General features: G+C 41.0%; 1 protein-coding gene across 7 annotated transcripts in view; it reads right to left on the reverse strand.

Moving 5' to 3' along the window:
• Nucleotides 1-1,712: 1,712 nt before the first annotated feature.
• The window catches only part of LOC111247720 (uncharacterized), a 42,285-nt gene continuing 17,571 nt past the window's right edge, over nt 1,713-26,426 (reverse strand). For 3 of the 7 annotated variants that reach the window (XM_086983556.1, XM_086983555.1, XM_086983554.1), the window contains exons 2-9: nt 13,260-13,813; nt 12,736-12,887; nt 12,034-12,271; nt 11,379-11,709; nt 9,893-10,051; nt 9,171-9,420; nt 6,833-6,865; nt 1,713-5,541 (exon numbers count right to left, since the gene is read on the reverse strand). In XM_086983556.1, the coding sequence (XP_086839682.1) occupies nt 5,448-5,541; nt 6,833-6,865; nt 9,171-9,420; nt 9,893-10,051; nt 11,379-11,709; nt 12,034-12,271; nt 12,736-12,887; nt 13,260-13,421 (1,419 nt within the window). In that variant the 5' untranslated portion in view covers nt 13,422-13,813 and the 3' untranslated portion in view covers nt 1,713-5,447. Of the gene's footprint in view, nt 5,542-5,928; nt 6,292-6,832; nt 6,866-9,170; nt 9,421-9,892; nt 10,052-11,378; nt 11,710-12,033; nt 12,272-12,735; nt 12,888-13,259; nt 13,814-26,426 lie in introns of all 7 variants that reach the window. The other 4 variants (XR_015323698.1, XR_015323699.1, XM_086983557.1 and 1 more) reach the window with 4 other exon arrangements.

Here is a 26,426-nt window from a genome sequence, read left to right on the forward strand (position 1 = left end):
GTTCAGAAGTCATCGTGATAAATTAGTTGCATTTGATGTTGATCGATTTGGAAGACCGAACAGCGCCAAATTCAAAGCCCAGTCAGCACTCGGAGTGATTTTGTAGTTCAGCTCATACTACGCTCTGAAGGATCTCACGCATCTGGCCTGAAATGCGCATATTAAGAAAGGACCCGCCAGGCGCCGTCTATCTCTGAACGCATGACGTGAACTCCTAAGAAGGACAATGTCCAATAAATTCTGGATGATGGTGGGAAAGTCTTGCGAGGCCCACTAGCCACGAGTCCTGGGTATAGTCATAGTTCAACCCTAAATAGTTCCTGATGTCCGTGACGGAAGTCAAGCGAGCTAGAACAAAATAAAAATTGGAAATATTTCAGCTAGGTACTGGGTAAAGGGCGGTCTAAGGATTTAAACTTGCTTAATTCTCACATTTATAATAAAGTAATATTAAGTACTCACAGAATGCACGAAGCGGCCTTCAGCCTTCATAGACCTTAGCTGATTCAGAATAATAATGTAACCGCCATGATTTAAATATATTTACGTTGCTTTAGCTTGCTGTATGCAGAGTCATGAAGCTTCATCATCCATGTTGTTTGGTTGCGAAAATTTACTTACGTCCAACTATAATCAGTAGCTAATTTTATTTGATATATGTCTCTCTTGACGCAATTATGAAGCCTCGTAATGTACTTTCATAGGCGAGCATAAACTAGTTGATATATAATGCTCTTCGTAATATCTTCCCAAAATACTGAATGCACAAATATGTAGCATTTTGTAATGTCAAACGCCCGAAACCAGCCCAATACCGTGTTTATTAGTTCTGAACTTATTACAATCTAAACTTAACTTATATCACACATGGCCAAGGGCCAGTGAGGTCCGCAAAGTTATTTCGAAAGAGCTCCGTTTTGATTGAATATCATTTAGGTTGCGATTTACTTGTTTTCCTTTTATTAAGGTTCGGTGTCAATTCTTCAACTAATATAAGTTTTCCACTGAAAAAATCACCTTGCAAAAACCGATGTTTTCACCTTTAGGTTGCTCGTTCGACTTGCAAAGGCAAGCGTATGCCCTCTCACAGAATCTTACGAAAGGAATTTTAGTATGCAACTATTGTAGAGGTTTTCGCTTTTGGAAAAACAGTTTTCGTTTGCCCTTCATTCGGCATATAAGGGCAGCATTGTCACATGGTGAGTTTTCGGTTTGCCACGATCGTCGCCCTCTTCAGCATGTTTGGTGTTGACACCGAATGTACCTATATATATAAAATTTGGGTAACTATGATATCGGTGTGAATACTTGCGCATGAGCCGCTTAGTAAGCTAGCCAAAATATTATAACGCGAAGGTATATTGTACTTAGGTTTCATGTATTATAGTCATCGGTGATAGTAAAAGACTGAACAATCATTATAAAGCATTAGTTGAGCGATCGGAAATTGCGTTTTTCGGTATCATTGTATTTAATCGAGATGTATAGAAGGCTCGCCTGTTGACCTATTTTATGCTTAGCCTGATCTAAGTTTCATTCGTAAATTAATAAAAAGTATTGATGCTCGTAGGATTTTCTTAACAAACGGAAATGTTATCCGTATCACTCAGAGATCTTCTGCTTTCGAACTATTCTCATTTTGTCATTGCATGCGTGGCTAGGAACAAGCACACATAATATATTAATAGAACGGAAAATGAAAACCTTTGACGTACAAATATGTTACTTAATGATTATTTATTGAAACGTCGACGCCCTTTTTTAACTTATTATCTTTCACTGCCATTTTCTCCCTATCTATATATCTCTATCATATACAGATAATTCTCGTAACTCGTTTACGAAGCCCCATAACCACCAATTCTCAATGTCTTCTTTCCTGGTCTGTGTTTTTCCCTCCTAATTACCTCTCGTTTTCGTTCAAGTTCTTGTTTTTGTTCCATCTTCTCACGGCATTATCTCGTAATAAGTCATCGCCCTTTGCGTTATCTGCGTCACTTGTTATATTACAGAACCTGGTACGGTCATTTACAGTATCAATTCGACAATTAATTTAGGATTACGCGCAGTCATTATACGGAGGTAGGCAGGTTATCGTGGCTGGACCATTTCTATCGACATTACTAATATAAAAGATAAACTCTTCTTCGTCTATGAAGAGCTCCCTGTCTGGCTTCAAATTTAATAGATATTAGGTGAAGACCGTGTACAATGCGCGTTGTGGTGTAAAAGACAAAATCAAATCTTCTTGGCGTATATTATTTGTGATCATGTGAGAGTTTCGCAGCTTCAGCGTTGTCTCATAGGAGCTGGCTCGGTATTAGGTGCGACTTAATTTATTCAGGTACATCGGGTTTCGTCTGTATTTACTATATGGACTATCGGACTGCTCACGTATTCAGCGGGTATTCAATTCTATACTACAATTATATGCTATCGATCGTGTGGTGTTGATGGTAGGTTCAGATCACTTCATAGATGAATTCTATAAACGGAGCCACGTCTGCGTAGAAACCAGCGTACAATTAAACACTGCAGCTTAGTCGAATTAATGAGCGAATTAGATGTATGCATTTAACAGCACGTGGTGCATAGCTCCTAGAAGCCAACAAAAGACAACGTATTTAGTCGAATAAACAAAAAAAAAAAACGGCAGCACGAGCAGACGTTACGTCGCAGAATATCGGTGAGAATACACGGTTTCACGATTTCGTTCTCCTGTCAATCGACGGTGTGTTAGGCATCTTATCGCTCCATCGATATCAGGACAATTTTTCACGTTGTCTGCGTTTCAAGTTTCCCCTATGTATGACCTACACGCGCTGGCCATACAGAACGTGGCGTATAACACTAGCATAAACGGAGATGCCACCAGGCCGAGTTCAGATAAACTCCGATTACATTCACTCGCTCTGGCGGGCACAGAGCAAGATCTGTATCATCGTCTCTTCGCTCAAGCTATTTCAGGTAGAGAATCTCGCCGTTTGTATTTTGTATCATCATTGCTCTTGTCTTGTCACATGTTACGTATACGATAATGACACTATCTAGGTGTTTGTGACTGTTCTTAGTGTGATTACTTTCATTTTGTGATAATAATAATTGTTATATCATTATTTTTTGCATCGTTTTATAGTATATCTCTTAATTGTGTACTATTATTATAACTCTCGAATTTTTAGCCGTTCCAGTATTTTTACACGCTATACACACTTTATACAATTTTTTTAATAGTGACTTTCATTTTGATTTGTATGTTTATAGTCTATAATGTTTTTCATCTTTATTTATAATTGTTCTGTTCTCTTCTTTTTGGCTTCACCGTGATTTTTATACAGTTGCAGCTATGTACAGATATGTACAAAAGGGAAGACCTTGTTAAAGAAAACATTACCATCTGTTAATTATTTATCTGTGTCAACCAGCCTCAATACAACACTTACGTCGTCGTCTGCTATATATATATATGTATGTATATATATCATTAAGCGCCAGGCTCCTTTTTCAAATATCTATTAATATATTTTGTTTCAAAAGTATGGCATAAGAATAGAAAAATATGGCTGGCTCGGTGTCACTCTTGGAGAAAGGAGAACGACATTCAATGTGCATCTGCAGTAATAGTAAATATTTACGAGATCACCTCCGACCATCGTTTTACACTTTGTCGTTACTTTCAGCTCTTTGGCTCCTTCTCTCCCTTTCCCTCTCTCCCTCTCTGTCTCTGTTTGCTTGGCTTTTTGTTTTTCTATTCTTTCTTTCTCCTGGTCTACTACGGCTTTATCTGAATAAGGGAGCTCCAGATACGGAGCTGGTCCCTTAAGGAGTGGGCCACCTCTGGGGCTTCTCTGACCCTTAAGATAAGAGAAACCCACCTAGGGGACCTCAGCATGCTGCCTGAGGGGCGTTCAGTTTGAGCGTGCTAACACGCTACGGAACAATGCGACATACGACGGCGACATAATATAATGGTACAGTGACAAACGTACGCATGGCAAAATAGATACGAACAAGCTAATTACATTAATAATAGTACTGACGATGGGGTGGCGTCTTCAATATAATAAAGAAATGGTAACAACTTAGTTCGTTTTTCGGCTGTCGAGTGGATAGCGGTTCAGAAAGAGCACGATAAGATGACTATGGTACCGTAGAGAGAAATTTAGAATACGTGAACCGCTTTGATTGGCCATTTGTACAACAATAATAAGAACAAATCAAACTTGATGAAGGTATGTTTATGGAAAAGCTGTCACGAGCGTTATGATTGATGGTTTACTACATGTATTGCTATTTAGCTGATAACATTTGCTATCGCTGCTGGTCTGATTTGTGTGTGCGTGACCGCGTATGGGTGTTAACACCAAAAGGTTCATTTGATACACGATGTATAGAAAAACGCACATCTATAAACAAATATCGTTGAGCAAAAAAGCAGAATGACATCTATATGAGCAGAGTAGATCATCATAACATTTCAAGTAACTATTGTATTAAAATGGTAGTAATGCTAAAACACAACAGGATTCAAGTATATTTCTACCTCCGTACAGACTCGGTACATCACTGTCTGTAGTTTTTCTTCACTGTCTCCGTATTTTTTTTTTCGACATCTTTCTTATTAGCTTGTATGCGTATTATCATTGTTATATGGCATCAGCTGCTAGTCAACAAACCAGTCATTGTTACAGCTTCGACTGCGGCTGTCATTACCGATTTTACGTTCAACTTTCGTATACACTTTTCGTTTCTTGACAGCTTCGGCCACTTCTTGTCTCTTGATTTATTAATACTAAAAGTTATTATCAGATGAATTACAACGACAATTTAGATCTGGATTGCTCCATTTGCCCCTTCAAGAGTCATTAACATATGAAGAGATTCTTGTTCGTTGCGACCCCCGTATTAGCTTATTTAATGTGGGCCAATTTTGACAAATTTAAACGAACCACACTGAGAGATCAATGAAAATCAGCGAACGATGTAGCGAGGAATAAACAATTGTTTTTTTCCTGCTTATCCGCAGTCGAAAGCCATCAGTCCGGACCCTGGCCTCAATTCACTTCGGGTTTTTGCCCCAGTTTTCGGCATGCAGAGGAACGAACAGCACACCTTCAAACGGACGTGTCCTTATCAGGGCTCAGAACGCACATAAGCACATCGTACGCGCTTGAGTCGATCGGTTCGTTCTATTGCGACGTCGTCTCATCACAATAAGGATACTGTTAGCTGAATACTGTTAACGAAGAATACTGACCGACTAAGCGACTGATCGTGTCCTTACCGCATGTTATTAAACCACTGAACCATTGCAAATCTCTGGGCTTCCGTATTGCAACGCCGTAATATGTCGTTGTTACAATTTCTCCCGCTCTTTATCTCTGTCCCCGTCGATAAAGGCCAATAACATGCATGCGTTGCTCGCGCTCCGATCTCATCATCATTAATCAGCATATTGAGTCCGGCTGGCTCGTCGGCGGATTGCTGAAGCTCGGATCGCTAGCCGCTACGTTCGCAGCCATTTCAAACACATCGACATCACTGAAAAAACGTACGAAAATGTGTAAATATTCCACCTCGTACACATGCACGTAACACAAAGACGTACCAACAATGAGATCGTATCGGACCAATAGGACCGTACAACTGTCGGAACAATGTGCTACACAACATATAACTATTTTTGCTGTGAAAGTTTCCGTTGTAAAAATTGCACAGTTAGAAGGCGAATCATTTGTTCGACCTTTATCTTGTGAAGTTTCTACTTCTACAATATGTGTAATTTAAAAAAGAAATTCGACAGTCTTCGCAACGTAGAAAGGAACACAGACGTAAATGCGTACGGGTTAGTCGAATCCAGTAAATTCCAGCATCGCCTGTATTATCTAATGCTCATGAGGTATCAATTTATATTGTTAAACAACTAACCAAATGGCGTTGAGGTGAAACTGATTAATGTCGGGTATTGGCAACATTTGCGATAACGACAGCATCTTGCCCATTGATCTAGTCGTACTATTGGGAATCACCAGCTGCTGGTCAGAGAGAGGCTGAATCTGGCCGGACCACGAGAGGACAGTACCATTTCCCTGAACAATGTCCGACGTCGTAATAATGCCTACATCACTCGACAACGTCGACGCCGACGTCTGTAAATGAGATGACTGTTGCTGCTGCTGCTGGGGTATCGTCGTGATAGGATGGTGTGGTAGGGTCAAGCAATCATCGAGATCGAGGGCGGTAGTTTGACCCAGAACCCCACCCTCGTCGAGCTGTCACAGGGTCGTTTTACTATGATCACAAAAGAAATAGATGCAGTGTATTTTGGCGTGTAGAGCACATAAGAGTGCATCTCTCATCCGCTAGCTTACTAAGTAAAACATGAAACTACTTGTAGACATTAAATAAATAAATCCAAGTATTGATAATGAAGTGAAGGGCGTTAGGAACGTTAAACAGTTGCCCAAGTCGTAAAGTTTCTGTGGCCGTATCGTGCCCAACAACTTATTGCTTTCTGTTTCTCACGCATACCCATAATAGACCACAAAAATCAAAATGTTTCGATGAAAAAAAGTAAATTATATAATACCATGTACTCATGATTGTGAATAGGAATTTTGTAACTTTTTTTTTCTGCAGTTTTTATTCCTGCAGTACACTTAGCAGGGTTAGAATCAGTGACGTAGTCAAAATCATTCATGCTTATCGTGCTACATCAATGCAATAAAAACATGCACTTTCCATTATCTTTTTTAGCACTCATGCTGCTACAGTACCTACCTCATTACAGTCATTAATACTAGTAGATTACGAATTTTTGAAAAATACTTACGAAGCAATATCTCCATTGGTCATCGCCGACAATCTGTAATGAATTATAGGGTAAAGATATGAGGTCACTAGTGCTTTGTCGCTTGTCTCTAACTTAATCATACTTCGTTTATGACTCCGAGGTAGCAAGCGAGTAGCATACTCCATATGGCCCACGGTAGGGCTATATGCGTAACGTGCACCTGCGCGATGTTGAGTTGATTGCCGCACTTTGATTGAATGTGAGTGGGTTTTCGGATTTAGCTACTATTATTCTTTTGAAGATTTCCAGGACGGATCTTGACGGGCGTATCTGAAGCTTCCTCCAAATTAGCAGCCTCTGTAACTCTTACCCTATTGAAGTGTTTACCTTTTCCATGGACACATATTCAGAACTTTTAGACTGTCACTTTGTTCTGTGTAGAGCAATGATACTTTTTTGCGATGTATTGAGTATCCGTTCGAACAATCGAGTAGATCGGCAAACTTTCATGGATTTCTATTTGACCGCTTGAAAATCATATAGCCCTTATGCAGAGTGTATGCCAATTCATCCCCAATATAGTATCATACTTTCGATACAACTGTGCTGCACTAAGTGATTAACGAAACAGAAATTTCTGCGAGCCTGCAGTCTCATTTTCGCGGTCGGATAAGCAGATCTAGGGAGGGCTGCAACCGTTATGTCCCTGTAACCTCTACTGAGAGGATCTGGTGAGATAGTAATTTGTGAACCACTAAAGCGCTCGCTAGATCGGTGACTCATGGCTCCTTGGTCAGCTAGATTAGGTTAGCGCGCCCCAGATAGGCTTATAGAGGCATAAGATATCACGACAGTGACAACTGTAAGGACACTCACTACGGATATTTTCAAAGGATGCAACAGACCACCTTAAAATATAAAGTTATGCTTTTATTGCTATCACCTAAACAAACCTAGAAAATGTAAGAAAGTAATGTTAAGTAAACAAGACTCCTCAAGAGTCGTTACATTGTTAGATGCGTTACATGTCATATTTTTACGTACTAGCGTGTGAACACAAAGTCTCATCTTCAAGCGTTAAAACTGCAGGAGCTTTGATTCATACGTCTACAAATGATTAATTTCATTTAAGCATATAGGCTGGTTCCCATCTGAAAACGAAAAATGTCTGCGCTCAGATTCCAACCTAGACCAGCACGGGTTCTCAAATTTAGCAGTTAAGTATACTATCCACCACGCCATCACTAGTGCTTCTTACTAACTTAAGGTATTTGTTAGATAAAAAAATGTTTGCTTTGCGATTTCCCTTCTAATTCGGCCCGCAAATATTCCCCATATATATTTACGTTACCCGTTATTGTCATGGGCCGTACTCGTGTTTCACTACTGAGACTTCATATTTATGGCTTCTTACTTCATCTTCCTTGCTCGTGTTAAACTAGCAGCAAGCAATTCATGGATCCTGTCTTGTCTGCACCATAATTGCCACCAAGGAACGTATTATTTCGGCACGTGTGCACGTCGAAGGCTATGCACGCGTCTGGTTAATGATAATTGTGTATAATAGTCGCAACTTGTCTTCTGATAGTAACATCCAGCTGGCCAAGTTAGCGAGTGCAAAGTAAAGCTGGTTGCAGGGCTATGGCTTCTACCTTCGAAAATTTTATTTCTCTGCACGATTTAATTTCAAAGGTGCTCAAGAGTTTTCAAGCATACGAGTAGTATAGTAACCAAAAGCAAGCTTCCGTTTTACGTCACTAAACAGAACGAACGAGCTCTGACCACGTACTACATGAAGGCACAAAACAGGTAGACTGGCTGGCCAAAGACACTTGTCCCCGGTGCCTATATTAAGGGAGTCGCGATGCTAGCGTCGGTATTAATGCAGAAGTAGCACGGGCTTACTTCACATATTAGATTGGGAGAGGACAAGACAACGGACTTTTCAGAAAATTAAACAATTTCAGCCCCAGGAAAAGAGGCGCTGGCCATTCTTCTCTACCATGATAATATCGTACACACGTTCATGATAGAAACAACAAGCATTAATAACACAGTTGGCCGTGAGTACGTTTTATATGTGCCAAGGTTTCCCATTGGCATACTTCCTCGCCTATTGTGTCAGACTATAGATCGACTGCACTGCGTAGTTACGAGAGCACGTCAAACTGTTCTGCTATCTCGATGTACGGTGAGGAAATGTAGCAGTAAAATAAGCGATCATTTATATCAGAGGGGTATAGTTCAGTCATAAGATACGAGCATATACAAGTATACACATTGCCGATGTAAAGTTACCCGTGCTTTCTATCTGAATGATTCGATATAATAATATTTATATTGTACTCTAATTAGATAAGAAAAGCAACAAACTCACAAGTAGCTCGCTTTTGCCCGAATAGGGTCGGGCTCCATATCGCCGTAGGGCGGCAACTGCGTTGAGCCGATATAGTCCGAGTCTTCCTGTGACTCGGCCGGGTGACTGGTGTGGCACGAGCCTGAGGCGGCCGAGCGTAGTTCGCCATGCAAACTTAGCAACAACGTCGGATTGACAAATGAGTGAACGAATGCCACGTGCAGACTGATTTGATACCACAGATTATTTGACGATAACCCCGCAATGTTTACTACGATCGTGACGCCGCCGTCGCCGTCGCCGTCGCCGCCGCCGCCGCACCGTCACCGTCGATCAGACAATACGACAGAAACGACATCAGGGGATAGGGACACAAAAAACAAATCGTTAATATTGTTATCGTTACTCTGCCATTGTTTCTGTATTACCTACGAACCACTGCGTCTACGCTACGTAAATCGTATATATGGTCACAAATGTTACCTCGAGTCTGTCTGCGCGGTTAGTATCACTGACCGCTGCCCATCACTGTACACATAGGTATGTATGTGTACATTCACAGTGGTCTGTGCCTGTGTACAGGGAGCAAAGCAGAGTCGGAAAGAAGGGGATGAAGGCAATAAGCGAAACAAACGAAAATAGCAAATAAACAACTATTTACAGGGGCAGCGTGTACCTATCGTCTAACGGTCCCGTGTCAGTGCCTGTTATCATCATCAATAGCGGTATATCAGCAAACCTACCCGGCTGGAGCAGTGTTACAGAGAATAACGGGCCCCAGAATACAATATACGCGATGAGCATAATGACAAACATCTTCACACGTCGGATGCCTTCGCGTTCTAGTCGCCCAATGTAATTCTGCACCGAGTCACTGCTACTACTGCATTGTTCGACGTTATCTATGGGCCGAGTTTAACGACACGATAACGATAGCGGAAAGTGCGCGTTGGTCGAAAAGGAAGTGGCAGTGGCGATGATGGTTGTAACGACGGCAACGTGGAAATAGCGTCATTTGTTACGAACAAAAGACAGAGAGAATGGCCAGACGTTAGATTCGAACGGAGATCCAGCTAGAGTAGAGACCGTTTGTTACTAGTGAAATTTACTTAACTCTGCCATACGCTATGTTCACTCTTGTACTTCATCTATATTATAGGTAGATAAGCGGTTAGTGATCGTCGGATAGACAAACGCAGACCTATGTAGGAAACCGAAGATAATGCCTTGTAAGCACCAGATGAACTTTTTTTAGTCGTATGCATCCGGCCGTTTTATGGGAAGCTTAGAGAAGTGCTATGCATTTGACACCTGGAAAAAAGGCTTTACAGGCTATCCTTCAACACCAAACGCAACTTCAGGGAGCAACCCCAATGTCTCCTAATAGCACTTCAGAAAAACGAAAAATCCCGTATTTTGCTAAAGGTTGCTGGGCAATGTACATCGAATATGTTGAGCGGGAAACTATAATTGGCTCCCTTTTATTTAATCACAGCACTTGTTAACTCACGTCCGACTTTAAGGCGTTACCTTTTGTTTACTGAACCGCCCTGGATCTGAGGCGAGCAGTGGCACTATAAGGGTCATTCAAAAGGCCTGATTAAGCCTACTTTAGTGTCTTGTCGAGCACGACGAAGGCCAAGCTCAGACTGCGAAGTGTCGGCTTTGATATAACATATTTGGTTCCATCCGGTCTTTGTTTCGTGCTGGACTCATTTGAGTTTTCTCCAATAGACCTATAACACGGCGAGGTAACAATATGCCATAACAACTATTTGCTAACGCTAAAATTCCAAGCAGCGATGGCCAAACGGTTATTATTATGGCAGCGCACTCAAGGAGATGTGCATTAGCCATGGGTACCAGGCCGTCTTTCACTACTTAATCACACCTGTGGAACTATAAAGTAGGAGAACTATAAATATAAAATAGTGATTTGCGCAGGACTGCGTATTAAAAAGGGTGTGCTCAACCTGATGTTCCTATGGACTGGGGGCTGCCCTAACCTCAGTAACTACAAGGACCGTTCTGATATTAGCGAATGCTTCTCCCTAAACTAAGGACGTAGCGATTGCAGAGGGTTGATTACATAGTGAACTTGACTTATCTTTAACTCAAGGGCCCGCGGCATCTTTACAACGACTTATGTAAACAACATATGCTTAGATTTTGTCTCACTACATATAACAGTTTATTTTTGTCTATGTGTTTCGCTTGCACAAAGCTCACCAGTTCTCATAGAGATGACCGTCGTGACGAGGCTGGCGATGCGCAGGCTATCAACGTTGCCCCTCGCCTTATGCAGGTCTTTGAACAGTTTTCGAAGATGAACCCCCATCAGACCCACGCATAGAAGGTTCACACCGATCCAGAGGATGTTAAGCACATAGTGCCGTACAGGCCCATAAACTATAGGACAGACGTCGAGTCCATGCAAAGCAGGGTCGCGGTTCTGATAGAGTGCACCAGATAGAAATGTCGGCCCGAGATTGACCGTAAATGCCGCAAACCAGATGATGCATAGTCCAAACATGATGCACTGAGGACTTTCTAACAGTACCTAAAGTATTGAATACAAAAGTAGAAATATAAACAGGTCTATATATGTTTAAGCGAAACTAAATACTCCCAGTTTATATGGCACGATACACAAAATGTAAACAACGTTCGTTGGTTATTAATATATTTATTTTTCTTAATTGTTACCGCAGATCGATAACAAAAAGGCGATTCAGACGAACAAGCAAAAATCTGATTGGAGTAAGTACTATGTACAGGTAACAGGGATAAGATATGCTGTCAGAGAAATATATTAACTTCCAAGAGAAACTAGAATATATTATTACCAAATACGTGCGTTTGTTCAAACGGCAGTGCTGCTTACCTGGCTGGAATCGATGACCGAGTTTGGCGTGTCCTGATCAGGTAGCAATGGCACATCGTTAAGGACGGCCACAAGCAGATTGACCGTCGACACAGTAACTAGAAGTAGGAAACAGGTCTCAATCAGGGCGCACGGAGGTAACCGTTGGCACAACAATACGGATAGGCCCATTGGAACAAGCAAGAGCGCCCGTACACAGTCAACGAAACCCTGATGAAACAACAGGCCCTGAGACCATCTGGAGATGAATAAATCTTGAATTAATTTAACGATATTGAAGTATCATAGTATTAGTAGCGTAACCGTGTTTACATCGGATTGAATTGAGATAATTAAAAAAAATTAACAAAGCTCACTTTAATATAAATAATATACGGGAACAGAGATCCATTGGAGAATGTATCACTGAGGAGCGTTGTGTGGGTTTACATCAACAATATATTATAGATTTAGAACATTAGCTGTATATAAATTAATCAGATTGCTTTTTTCAGTTCCCCGTTTTACAATTAATTAGGCACTTTTTATTTGCTTGTTCCGAATTTAGTTAATTGTTTGCATCTGAAATTCGATTTTGAATGTATTTTAATCATATGATTATTGTTTCTGCTATCCTCAATGATAATGTTTTCACCAAGAGTGTGAGAAATCTGTCTATTACAACACTATGAGAACCAAAATGTATGTGGGTTACGAACGAACCTTCGCAGGCTTTTTTTAGTCAGAATGAGCGACATTAGGAAAAGGTTGGCGCTAACTCCGAGAAATGCGATAGTGAAGAGAACGATGGCTTCTGAAGTCTGTGCTGGGTGACATGATCCCGAGCCTGCTCGAGGCCGATGTTGTGAAGCCAACTGAAATAAAAAGGAACTTTTTTCTCCCTGTGTCCTTTTGCATGTCCTTGTTAGGAATAAGTAGTATCTCTTCCGCTAATCGAAAAGTAATCAGGTTCATTGAAGCTCGGGAAGGGCCTGGCGTGTTTAAAAACTCACTGTAAAATGAATCCTCATGACTTCAGATACACAATGGCAAGGACAGCACTTTTTTGAACGGTCGTTTTCAATAGAAATAGGTCGACATGACTGCATAAATTAAATTATTCAAGTAAGACCTGAATATGGGATTATACATGGACGGTTGCTCTAACAGGAAAAACGAGAAGCAAAAGTATGGGATCTAGTGTTTGGATGGATAGATGTTTGGAATCATACGAGATGGTTTATTACCTTACCCTCCTTGTCGATTACCTGATGAGTGTAGTGATGTAATGTGATAGTGGCCGGTGTCGTGGGAGTGGTCGTTGTGGAGCGAACGCCATGTAAATGTGATGTTATATTACTGGCATTTATGTGCACGTATGGGGCAAGCACTGCACCACTGCCGGCCATGCTGCCCAGGGGCTTGCCAAGCGCTTCCACGTGGTCTCCGCCGCAGCTCCTGCTGCCGGCGCTGTCCTCTTCTGAGCGACCACGACGCCAACAACGCCACCAACCGCTGTGTCCGTGCTGTCCAAGCAGGTAAGTATGGGCCTAATTCCCCGTGGCACCTAGCCCGGGGCAAAGGTACTCCGCTGGCCCTGCGGCGGCTTTGGGGTCTCCACACCTGGGTGGTCGTCGGGTTGGCGGAAATTCTTCAATGATAGTGACAACAAGTTAACGTTCGTTGGGATGATCCAGGGCGGAGGCGCGATCGGGAACGACCACCGGATTTGGGGTCCGGTGATCAGACCGCGATCACCCGCCCAGACGCGCAGCCCACTCGGACATCACCGCGAGGGTTTCTGGGAGAAAAAACGATAAGGAGAAAAGAGCATTAGACTAAACATAAATTCTGTGATAAACCTTACTGCAGTACGTGCGCATACACATAAGACAGGACATAATAAAGGCAAGACCCATTTCTCATAAGGCAGCATGCGGAAAGCAATTTTCGACAAATTCATTGAAAATATTTATTTATAAATCTCGTACACAATGCGTGTGTGCTTTATAAGTGTGAACTTCACCTATGCCGCTTATCAATACTCAACTTTTATTTGCCAACGACCAACCTAATTAGAAACAAAATAATAAATTTCTTCTAAGGTTCTGGCGAAGCTTGAATAATATGCAGAAGTGTACATATCTTTTGGCTGGTTATAGTCGCTGGTTGTAAAGGCAAGATTGGCTGGCTCGATGGCATCGTGATAATGGGCATATGTTATATGATGTTATGATTTCCCTCCTGGAGGTATTCATTTCTTTAAATACCCCCAAAACAAAAACCCCATGTTGGCCGCGTTAGAATCTGTAAAACGTTTTACTATACTTGTTCGCAATCGAGTACGTAGAGTTTCTCCCTTTTACGGATAAATGTAATTATCAATTCTAACGTGATTGAAACGACAGTTGCTTTTAACTTTAATAACAACTATTATGGAGGCGCTCACAATACAGGAACAGTCGTATAGATGCTAGTTCAACTTCAAGAGCAATTTATTTAACGTTTATATTTAGAGAATGTTTCATCTTTAAACTTAGTGAGTTTGTCATTTGTATACTCATATTATTTAGCACCACTGATGCTTCATCAATAATATATTGAGACTTCCATCTTCTTTTTATTAGCACAAATGAAGAATAAATAGTAAATACAAACTGTATATAGATAAAATTCACAGTAATACGCTAGCGCTAAGAAATATCTAATTACAATAACTGCTTTACGCAACAACTTCAAACATATAAATGCATGGTAACTATATAAATCAACAACAAAAATGTATGTGAGCTCTTTTTCCCCATCTAGTTTGCATCTGTATCATTGTTTTTATCATTCTTGTTTAAGTTTATAGTACAGAAAAGCTAAACTTATATATACAAATTAACTGTATGATCAATATTGACAATATGATTTAAATGGACAGTTCTACTTTTTAATTAGCATGGCATCTAATCAAACTTAATATTATAAAGCTATGTGAGAAAGGACTGTGTGTAAGAAGGATCTGGTAGGAACCATAGGCCCTTATAATAGTTAACCTATGAAAGTTAATGGCATATAGGTTCGAAGCTGATATACTGATCGAATCTTTGTGGGATCAGTCAAGTTAGAATCATTTACATTTGAACATAAGGAACGACATACTCTAGCATCTTTGGACTTAACCTTTGTTGTGCAGAGTAATTGAAGAGCTAAAAATCCGAAAGAATTTTCACTTAGACGGTTGAGCAATAACGTAATCGGTAGTAATTTTCGAAGTAATTCGGTTCTCTCGGAGTCAGCAAATGTGTTCTTCGGAAAACTTCTGCTATAGGTTCCGCAGTAAACCGAATTTGGCAGTTTTGTCAATGGGCTTGCTTATGTCCATAAACAGCAAGGAGAACATCGGCTTTTTTGTCCTACGCGTTTTGTGATGTGTGTCTATTTCTTAGGCTTGTTATGGGCTTTGCAAATCTGAGATAATGCATGCCTCAAAACCAAGATAGGTCGAATTGTCGACAACGAATGTGAGCCTTTATGGATCATCAGCTAATATAGGTACTACTAACACAAAACGAACCATTCTCGTCGAAAAGGGATGTATACGAATATGTCAATTGGTTGAATAATGAACGATGTTCCACACTGACTGCTGCAAACCCCTCATTGACCACCATACCGCATGCGAGACTACGTACATACGCCAGCCAAACGTTGCCTCTAGCGTGAACACTTCAAACGTTTCCTCGCCGTATATCTGAGAATATGAATTCAAACTTTTAGTTCGTTTGCAATTATATTTATCTGCAATAAAATAACCAAGATGTTAATAAAACTATTAGAAATTCAGTAATTATGCAGTTCTGTTGGTGCTCACACATAAATGAGATAATAAGGTTATTAAATCCCAGTATTACTTTTAACGGCTGACCGCTTTTAGCGCTGAATCAAATATATCCACGGGCAGCTTCGGGCGCCAAATAATTGCTAAGCTCTACGTTAGCTGCGATCCTAGTAAACGTTACTTCTGACGACTGGCTTCTTCTAACAACGAGGGTGGAACGAGCGAAGTGGCCACGTCCAGTTTGATTTCTTCTACCATGTGTCACTGAGTTAAATAGACAAACGCGTCATTACCTTACTAACCTACTGTGTCTACTGGCAGTGACATTAGTTCCTTATACTTGCGAAATACTACACTATAGGGGAGCAGCGTCGTGAGGAACGTCGCAATATAGAGTGGCTCCTAGGTGTATTCGACCGGCTTGTAATAAAGTAAAAGGTAGCTCATGTAGAACGCAGATACCTTTTCGATTAAGCAATGCCTGCTTGACATAATTCTAGAAAATTCTCGAGCCCTTATATAAATATCGACTTCTAGATGGAATTCAGTCTTTCAGTAATTAACTTGACTTTTGTTAGTTGAAAAGATAATGGTTTCACATTAAAGATAAAGGGGTTCACGTATGAATCCCGAGTTCTAAACTAGGCAGCTTAAGTAGAACGAATAGATACACTTTGCCCATTGAGAGGATAAACCTTTGGCATAACGCTGTATTGTATCACAATACAGCGTTATGCCGAATAAGGGAAGTCAGCTCCTCTCGTTCATGAATTGTTGACCGGATGCTGCAAAATTCCGTAACCAAGATCAGTTCTTTCTACGGTCGTACCTCGAGCGTAACCCATTTCGAGTTTGGCATAATGATCTGTTAGCAAAGGCGAATCGCTTGCTTTAATTGAATTTTAAACCATCGGAGAATTACAGCCACTCAAAGCGCGTGTGCCAACGAAGGATCACAGGAACGATCAACCTCGCAGTACCTTTTCACCTTTAAAGGTTCTCAGAATGAAAACATTCGCTTAAAATAGAAGAGAGGGAGTCATAGGATTACAGCGGGCCAGGCAGGTACAAAGGAGACTCATTAAGAACAAAATGTAACAAGACTGAATGGTGGGGCGCGGATTGTCCCACCAGAATTATTTATACCTCTTCTTAGGCTGTCTCAAGTGCCGCGCGAAAAGCCTCCTAGAAGACACATTAAAACAAAAGAAAAGTCTACAGATATAATAAGAGATACTTCTATATGCACAAAGAGCTTAATAGAACTAAGGCGATTAAAGTGTGGGTCTAGTCCATAGTTGATTTTGCTTCGTATTTCCTATTCAGGTACACTTCGCTAGGACGACTGTACGTACAACTGGCAACATCTAGTAATTAACAGCCTCAACATTTGTAAAAAAACAGGATTCCACTTCATGTCTCGTTTTGTGTCGCGGTGCGTTGGTCGCATCAGAAATCGGCTTCATTTGTCATTACATAAAATAATACTCCACATTAATTTCGATCAAAGACTTCCAACCCGGAACTCGTCTACGCCCGTTATCAAAGAAATCAACATATTTAGCTAAAGAATCATCGAAAAAGTTAAGCGGTCAGCTGTCAAGTAGACTTGCTTGAATGGAACGAGCTTTTGCTTGTCGTTGCTTTCTGTGAGCGATCGACACAGAATAAACTATTACGTTACCTTTAACTTAACCTGAAATCCTCTGGAGATTCTCGTCTGTAGCAATCCGCAATCACAGAGCAACCTGTGGCCGGTGGCGTTCTCTCAAAGACTTTTTCACCGGTAGGTAAATTGGCCTCAGAATCGCCTCGTAACTGATGGTGGATGTGACCTATACGTTTCCCGGTACTGGAATGTATTAGTTTGTCCGTGTTTTGAGAGATTTCGCTCTCGATTTTTAGAGGCCACCGAGGAGGCCGGTGTATTTTGCAAACGTTCTATATAATTCTATGCCTTAGATTTCCTTGTAATCTCCGGTCGTTACGAGTACAGCTGTTCAACCATTTGGACGATGATGATACAGCATACATAGTGGAGCTGAAAGTTAGCTACTTCCTAGTAGATTGATTTAAGGACAATGAAAATTTACCTTCTGCGTTCAGTATACAACGGCTCAGCGTGGCCAACCTTCTTCAATATCGCAACTGATAAAGATGTCGATTATAAAGGAACATGATTAACTCGAATTCAATAGAAGCATAGCGAGCAAATTGGCCTAACCGTAAAAACTAGCTGCAACGATATTCTTCTATGTAAGGATAAGCCTCAACTTCTAGGCGATCGAGTCTGTGATCTACCGTTAATTGATTTAAACTTGACTCACTGCTATTGACAAGTTGACGCTTATAGCAATGACCATATATTGCAAGTTGGGCGAAGCGACGACCCTGCCTTAGCGGCAGCATTCGGTTGGCTCCCTTAGGTTTGTTTAAGATGGGTAAAATTCGAAGGGCATAAGGCTGGTCCGTAAATTGGCCTCGATTTATTGGGTATAGAATAGAAACTTATTGACTAATCCGTATGTCTTCACGTTACAATTGGCAACATGTCGTACTACACCATGTGATCCCTCATATGTGTTGAACACAACTGACTATATGAATATTTCAGTAACAATCACAGCCGTATATTTAGGGCCGACGCACATAATGCTAACATAACAACAAATTAGAAAACGACATTACTCAATGGAAAGGCCGCATCTAGCTCGAATGTGAAGCTACTCACTGTAAACATGAACGACATAATTGCTTCAACATATTCGTGATGACTAATGCTGCATGCAGTAAATAGCTCGAATACATGTTGAATCGATAACTTCACTCTGTAAAGCTAATTTTTAGAGACAGGCTAAAATCGTGTTCCGGTTGAAGTATTCGAACAACAACGTCACATAGTCTACGATAGCACTTTCTACGTTTTGAGTTTGACGTCCGGTATCGCCGTTAGGTATTTGGTCAGACGATTGGCTCTCAGTACGAAACAGGGTCTGTCTATACCTGGATTTAAACCTAGTCCAACGCAGCACTCAGCATTTCCATTGACGCAGATGACATAGAAACTCGCCATTTTCTCTCTTGTTCTTGTCCCTACAACGCTAACCTGTTTTCTAGCTGAAAATTGTCGATAACAGTCCCATTTTTAAGATTAGCAAGATATATTTTGCACACATATTTAGGAGAAACAAACTTCAAGGCACTGGAAAATATGTGTGCTTGTTTACCTAAATCAATCAAAAAGCTATTGCCTCTTTTGGTACAGCATGGTAGCAGTAATGGTACAACGGTAACCGAGGGTCCATCGATCGAGACGTTATAAACCAAAACCGTTGGGACATGAGTATAGAGGTCGCCCCTAAATTTTCCTGCAAAGTATGTCCAATTCGATTTGGCCTGTTTTCGTTTCGGAGGCAGCTTTTATTTGTTGGCGGTGCCTTCTCCTACCTCCGCTCCTTTAGATTTATGTAGCATGCTTTTGGACAAGCAGCTGCTTTGAATGCTACCATTTTTAAGAAAAATAAGAACACGTTTGATCTAGTTAGTCCTTTTTAGCTCCCCTCAGCTTTTATTTAAGTGTACTAATCGATTTAGCTACAATTACTTGTTTCATCGAAACTGGATTTCGGCCATCTTTTAGAGTAGGCCGTAAGTTGCCATGCCCATTTTGCCCAAACTCCACAACATGTTTATTGCGTGATGGATGCATGCCCTTTTATATTGTTGTTTATTTTTTACAGACTTATCCTAGTGCCCTGACAGGTTCTGGGCAGCCACATATCTACCGCTCGCGTTCTCATGTGTAAGCTCATTATCTATGGCTTCTCGCAGTAAATTAGTAAGTAGTGGGGCATACTTGCCTACCAGTTGCTCTTTTTCAAGAATGGAAAATTCCGCAAATACACGAGCCTAGATTGGGAGGGCAAACAGCTATAGCCAACGCTGCGTATCGTTTCATTTTCGACGAGCATCTCTTAGTACTAAACGATATTCATTTAAGTACCATTATCACCTTTCGTCAAAATCTGCTTGACAATGTCACCAAATTTGGTTCCTCTTCAGGGCGACACCGCTGTCACGCCTCCAAGTGGCAGTAGAGATTGAGCTATGTCCCACTCTATGGCGACCGCGCATTTTCATTTCGCCTGAAGTCGGTTCCCGAGAGACCCATTTTTACTTAGTTTCTGTATTTTTAGTATTTAATAATAACTAAAATACCAGTTCTGAACTACAAATTCTGCTTTTGTGAAAAAGCGTTAGGTTCTTATCCATCGGGTCCTGACATTTGACCACCTTTTTACCCGTCCTATACATACCAATTTCCGTCCCTGGAACATTTCACCACCCGTGTACTCTCATGCCTTCGCTTAAGGCCTCCTTGCTTAAGGTATTCACTAATCTTCAATGGATTCCCACAGTGCCATTGCTTCTAAAAAAATGAAAACTTTGACCACTTAGCGTTAATTTCGAGATTAAAACGCGCTTTTTCTGCTGAACTCAGTATTTCTGGAATAAGTTCAACCAGCTTTACATACACAAGTTTCTGAAAGACTGAAGATTTACACGATGAATTGCGTCTGCTAACGGCATGTAGCTGTTTAATTTCTAATTTCGCCGAATTCGCTTTAAACAGTCTAATATATTAGGTCATTATCTTTCATAGCTATTTAACTAGGGAGCATCAAGCGGTTACACCTAACGGATCTCTAGGCAAACGACATGATTATAAACAAAATTACTTTTTATATGGGCTTACAATTGGCGCTCCAAGACGCACAAGAGTTAACAGAAGACCCGTTAACGTGGTCAGACGACTTTGTTTACTACACGATCGATCGGCTGAGAGATTGATTTGGCAACATTAAGCTTCCTAAAAACTACAACCTTTCCTCGGCTGACAATCTGGTCCGATAATATGATGATATTGGAGCTATATAGTGTTTTGGTTACTGAGGCGTATTGTCAATAACAGCTAGCCGAGTCACTGATCTTTTCTTGTAAATCTGCCAAAGCCACACGAAAATCGAAATAGGGGAACTAGGCGAATATTGGTTAGTGGCTACCCATCGAGTGCTTTTAACAGGCTTATCAAATCCTTTCTCAGCCTGCTTAACTTCCATTCCATATTACACACGTTCTGTTCGTTTTTGAGTTTGAAGTTTTGTTCGCTATAAGAATTATCCATCCCTGTTTTCTGCGAGTTTACGGAAGGGTCAAAAGAAGGAAGGTTAAATGCGGATTAATTAGGTTAGATAATTAGTTAGGCCCACAGTCTCCTATTTCGAATTATTATCGGCGCTTGTTGGTGGATTTGCGTTTAAGTGCTTGCCCAATGGAAGGTATTTATTCGACATTTAACCAATTGACAATTAATCCTTTCTTGACTTTTGTGAAAGACCGCTATTCGTATTGTTTCGGTATAACCAGGACTTAGGTTCATAATCGTCTAGAGGAGAAATGTTCAGGTCCTACAATGTGTTCAATGTATTTGTTGCTAAATATCCGCTTTTATAGAATATCTTCATGTCAACTGTGTCCTGAGAGACTCAATAGACTTTTATAGGAAATCTGTCACACGCAAAGAGCTGTGGGAATAATCACTGGCTTTCTTGAGCAGCTTCATTGCATAATACTGCCAACGCAACTTAATAGAGACGCTACAATTCAGATATGGACTGTTGAATTGCTTTGTGTTCAATCTCTTCATGACATATATGAGCTTATGTATACGATAGCAGTTGCATCGAACTTTCACTTGCGTTTATATTTCTATATATTACACAGTCAGAGGAATGAAAAGTCTTTCTTCGTTCTGCCACAAATCTGAACGCACTCACATCCGCGCACAGAAACTGGCACCACTGGGAACCTATTTCTTTTGTTTCTACAGTTATTCGTTTGTTATATTTGACGCCACAGCAGCGGCTGTCTTCGCCGTTCTTAAAAATTGAAAAAGCCAATTCAAACAAGCATTCCTCGCCGAGTTCCCTCCGATTCTTTCTTCAGTCTCTTATCCTTACTCCTCTTATCCTTTTTGCCCCCTTTCGATTCCCAACATAATAACGTTTCGACGTATTTTAGGTCACTTGCCGTTAGTATCCCAATGATTTTCCTCCTGAGTCTCGCCTATTACGAGTGCCGCCGCCGTCGTGGTCGCACGGTCGTTCGCTTAAATTCAAAAACTCAATAGTGAGCGGGCGTCTTATGCTGTGTCCTCGCTAGCCTCGTCTAACCAATACACCCAGGTTGCCTCGTGCTACCGCAAATGCCCTAACCTATGCCCCCAACACTCTTTTCCCGATCGTCCTAGTTTGCCCCTCAGAACTACAGCCGCCTTCATCTACTTACGACTCTTAGCTGGGGGAGGGGGGTGGGGGGCTTGACGTTCACAGACGCCTTTCAATGAGAGTTTCGCTGGGCTTCGCTATTCGAAGCGATGTCTTCCGAATGCTATTCACATTCGGTCGTTTCGTCCGTTGATAGAACGGGCGGTAGTCGACCGGTGGAAATGGCAGAGCTCAGCGTCTGTAACGTTATAGGTTGCTAGACCGTCGAGAAGAGAGACAGAAAACTACGGAAGGCTCTCGCATTTTTTCTCTATCTTTTTCGCTTTTACCTGGAAGGAGAATGCTCGCAAACTGCGCGGTGGTCGTCGCCTCCTGTACAGCCACGTGACCGTGGCTTTTGCATGGTCGAAGCTGCTTCAGCCGGCCTCTCTTGCCGGTCCTGTCGCCGCGTTACGCCACTGTGTTCGCCGTAAAAAGGAACAAGGCCGACGCGGTCTAGCAGCTGCTGAATCGATTTCCACGTTAAATGAACGGCGCCGACAAGTAGGGTAGGGAGCGCGGTGCCGTATCGGAAGTAGCAGCAGTAAAGGCGTCGGTTGCGGGACGACGGTGGGAGCGCTGTTCGAGCAAAAAGAAAAGATGGAGAGAGGGAAAAATTGCCTTCGTCTAATTCAGGCCCAAAGCTCACCTCGAATCGATTTAGAAGAATAGAACAAGGCGAACGTCAGCCAGAGTCCGAACAGCAAAGAGAACTGGAAGAAGAGTCGAGCTAGTATAGCGTTGCTTTTTTTTTTTGTTTTTCCTTTCAGTTTCTCGCTTTTTTGCTCCCTTTATGATTCGTGCTTTGCTACCCTCTGCTTATTGCATAATAAATTTCATGCTCTAATTACTAGTGAGCCACATTATAAAGCGAGCAACCTAAACACCTACAATCTGGAGAAAACTACGGGAGAAAAAATCCGCGACATAGACTGTAAAAGGCAAACATCGATCTGCTGAGGTAAAGGAAAAATAAACAAAGAAAAAAATTGTCGCCGTAGTTACAGTGACAGGGTGTTTTGTTGTTATGGAGGGAAGGGGCAGAGGCGTACATCAGAAAAGTGCACAGACATATATATCCGTCAAGACAAAAAAAAGATATCTAATCGAATTTAAATCAATGAAAAGAATGGTCAATAAAAACGAAAATGATCCAGGAAAGCATCTAGCGGCTCACTCATGTAATTATATATTTTTTTCAATGATATATTCTGCTTCAAAAATGCCTAGCGATGGATTATAGATATCAAAAAGAAGACAGAGCACGAAGAAGCAGGCCGGCTAGAAAATAAATCGATATGTAAAAGTATTGAAAATCCATCAAAATGAGCAAACTATGTGGCATCGATACTCAGATTCATTCCCTTCCCATTGATGCCTGTGCAAATGTATGCGGCCCTTGTTAATTGTAAGAGATTTTAATATACTGGGGTTAATTCACAGCAAAAGAACATAGATCGTATAAAAAAATAACATATTGTTTCGGTAGAAACCAATGAAAATTAATGAAAAAGTAGATAGCAGCTGTAATAGTACTCGTTGATAGCGTCCATATTATTCACTTTGCGTTTTTATTTCGATCGATCAGGGCGTATTCAAATATCTTTTATTATACTGATTCAGCTTTTTTTTTTTTTTTTTTTTTTTTTTTATAGCAAAAGTAGTGCGTTACTCATAGTATTAGTCAAATATTTTACCAAAAATTATGCCCTCTTTTGTAGCTGTAAGGTTGATTATATGTTGTCCTATGCTCTAAGCTCGAATGCGAAATAATGTGGTTTTGCAATTTTTCTATTGGTAAAAACCAACTATGCCAATTAGAGGCAGTTTATCAATGAGCTGTCGTTTTCTTGTGCAGTAAATATTTATCATCATCTTGATTCACCACAACCAAATGAAGTAAACACTCTCATGATTGTTCCAAGATTCCGATTCGTTTCTGATGGATGATCCGGTTCATTCATTGAACACTCAAACAAACGCTCATAATGCTGGCAACTGTGAAAAAAACAGAGAGGCTTCTTCATTCAGATAACATTTAACCGATCCAGATAATTTCTAACTAGTTTCTAACTATTCCAGAATAGACATCTACGCTTGTAGCGAAAGCAGGCTTACGGTGGTTTTACCTTTGTTTCTATTCGATCTCTTTTGGGTCCCGTCGAAATGTCCCTCAGATTAAACTATGAACTGAACCTTTTTGCCCTAGTTACTATATTTTGGTCAACTGCGAATATATATTATTCGCAGTTGGGAAATATTGGGAATACCTTATTATATTATTATAATATTGGGAGAACCTTGAAGAGTCCAGGCGATGACAGTATGAAATTTCTGTGAAGGTTCAATCTATCGGAACACTTGCGCGTATTGAAGGAAAACGGCCTTAAAAATATCGACCGTATGGCCTTGTTCGTCTCGACGGACAACCTACTGCGGACGACCGAACAGTAACAAAAAAAGGAGACATTAGCACAAAGTGTGTTGTTAAGAATTTTCAAACACGGCACGTTTCTAATCCACGACTCTACGAAGCTGTAATTATAATAGGGGGCCATTTAACAGAACGTTGCCTTACCCTAAATGTAGTTGCCTTCGCAGTCCCATCTCGCTGCTATTTGGCTTATAAAATTTTGTCAACACCAAAAACATTCAAATAACGCGGGTTTCTTGCGAATACTTACCATCCTCCAATCCATTCATCTAGAGCTATCTATATCATATTATTAGTTTAACTCTGAGTAGAATTATTTTTATTCTATTTCTTTTACGGCTAAATGTCGAGAAATCGGGCGGTCGAGTTCTAGCACCATTCACATATGAACCTATACCTACGTACTTTTCCGCATGAGAGAAACCATGCAAGGTGTACTTGCTCGTCAGGTTGATAGGTTAGGCCGAACCTATTTACCAGCAGTTGACGCAAACCTTAGCAGACGTCAACACAGTCTCAACACAGACGTCAACAAGAATATTCTGCCCGTCCATGGAATATGAGCAGGTAGCCGGTAGCATCTTTCCAGTTCCTTCAGCCCTTTTACTGCAAGCCCTTTCCGAAAGAACGACTGCTTGCCTCCGTCTCATTTTTCATAGGGCAGCCAATGCTGCTTCGTGGTGACGTTTATGAAGTGCACCCCCGCACCCCCTGCCCCGCTGACGCTATCAAAAGTGTGCCCTACTTTGATATCTTAACAGCAGCCCGTGCTCCATTTAGCATTCATAACAAACTTATGTTACTATAAATAGGAATTATTAGAAGCAATAATTTTCTTAGTTTTACCTTACGTCACGTCACTCTATATAGCAGCTTAATACTCGAACATCCCCTCAAAATGAAAATATCGAGGGATAGTTACTCGAGCCAATTTAGTCTCCTGGTAAAGTGAGCCAGGCAGAACATTGAGCGTTGACGAAGCTTGTCGCAGCAGAGAAGTCCCATCAAGTAACAAATGCGCGGGCAACTAGATAGCCAAAATTAGACTTTTTTCCTTTTTTCGCTTTTTTGTAGACATCCATTCTGTATGTATTATACTATTAATGTGTGCAATTGTTATGTTATATTAAGGCGCACATTCTTGCATATAGCAAGTATAACTTTTAGAAGTAATAGAACCTGCTGAGTCGAAATGGTCCTACTCCGACAAGGATTCGATGATCGCTAACGATCGCTTTATAAAAATTGATCGAAAACAGCATATAATTGACAGACGTAATAACACTGCTATGTTATGAGGCACGATGTGTATGGTACTATTCTATCGTCTACTAGATTGTGATTCATTAACTCATATAGAAAATAAAATTGTCTAATTTTTGAGCGTTACAGAGAAGGCCAATAGAGCGGACCTGATAAGCAAAGCAGTTTATTACTGAAACGGGAGGCCCCTCGCAAACATCGTCTAGAGTTCCCAACCACACAGACTGTTAGCAAAAAGTACCCATCTGCGGGATTCTTAGCTTCGCTTAAGAAAGCTCACTTGCACAGATTGAATATGTTATCGTTAAATATATCGTCTCATTACTCTAAGGCTTTTCCGTGATGGCTTTCGACGAAACGGCTTTGTCCCACCTCTGTAAATCAGTTCGACTTCTTTACGCAATACCTCTTATGAGCGCAAACACATTCACAATCAGTAACCTTCGATAGAGCATTTCCCATGTTACCTGCTACATACCTGACTGAGCTAAACTTAACGATGTACATATCTGCACCGTCAGCATGCTGGCATATGGCGTAACGCTTAATATTAGCGCATATAGCC

This window comes from Varroa destructor, unplaced genomic scaffold (assembly GCF_002443255.2).
Source record: "Varroa destructor unplaced genomic scaffold, Vdes_3.0 BEIS01000003.1, whole genome shotgun sequence".
NCBI classification, from domain to species: Eukaryota; Metazoa; Arthropoda; class Arachnida; order Mesostigmata; family Varroidae; genus Varroa; species Varroa destructor.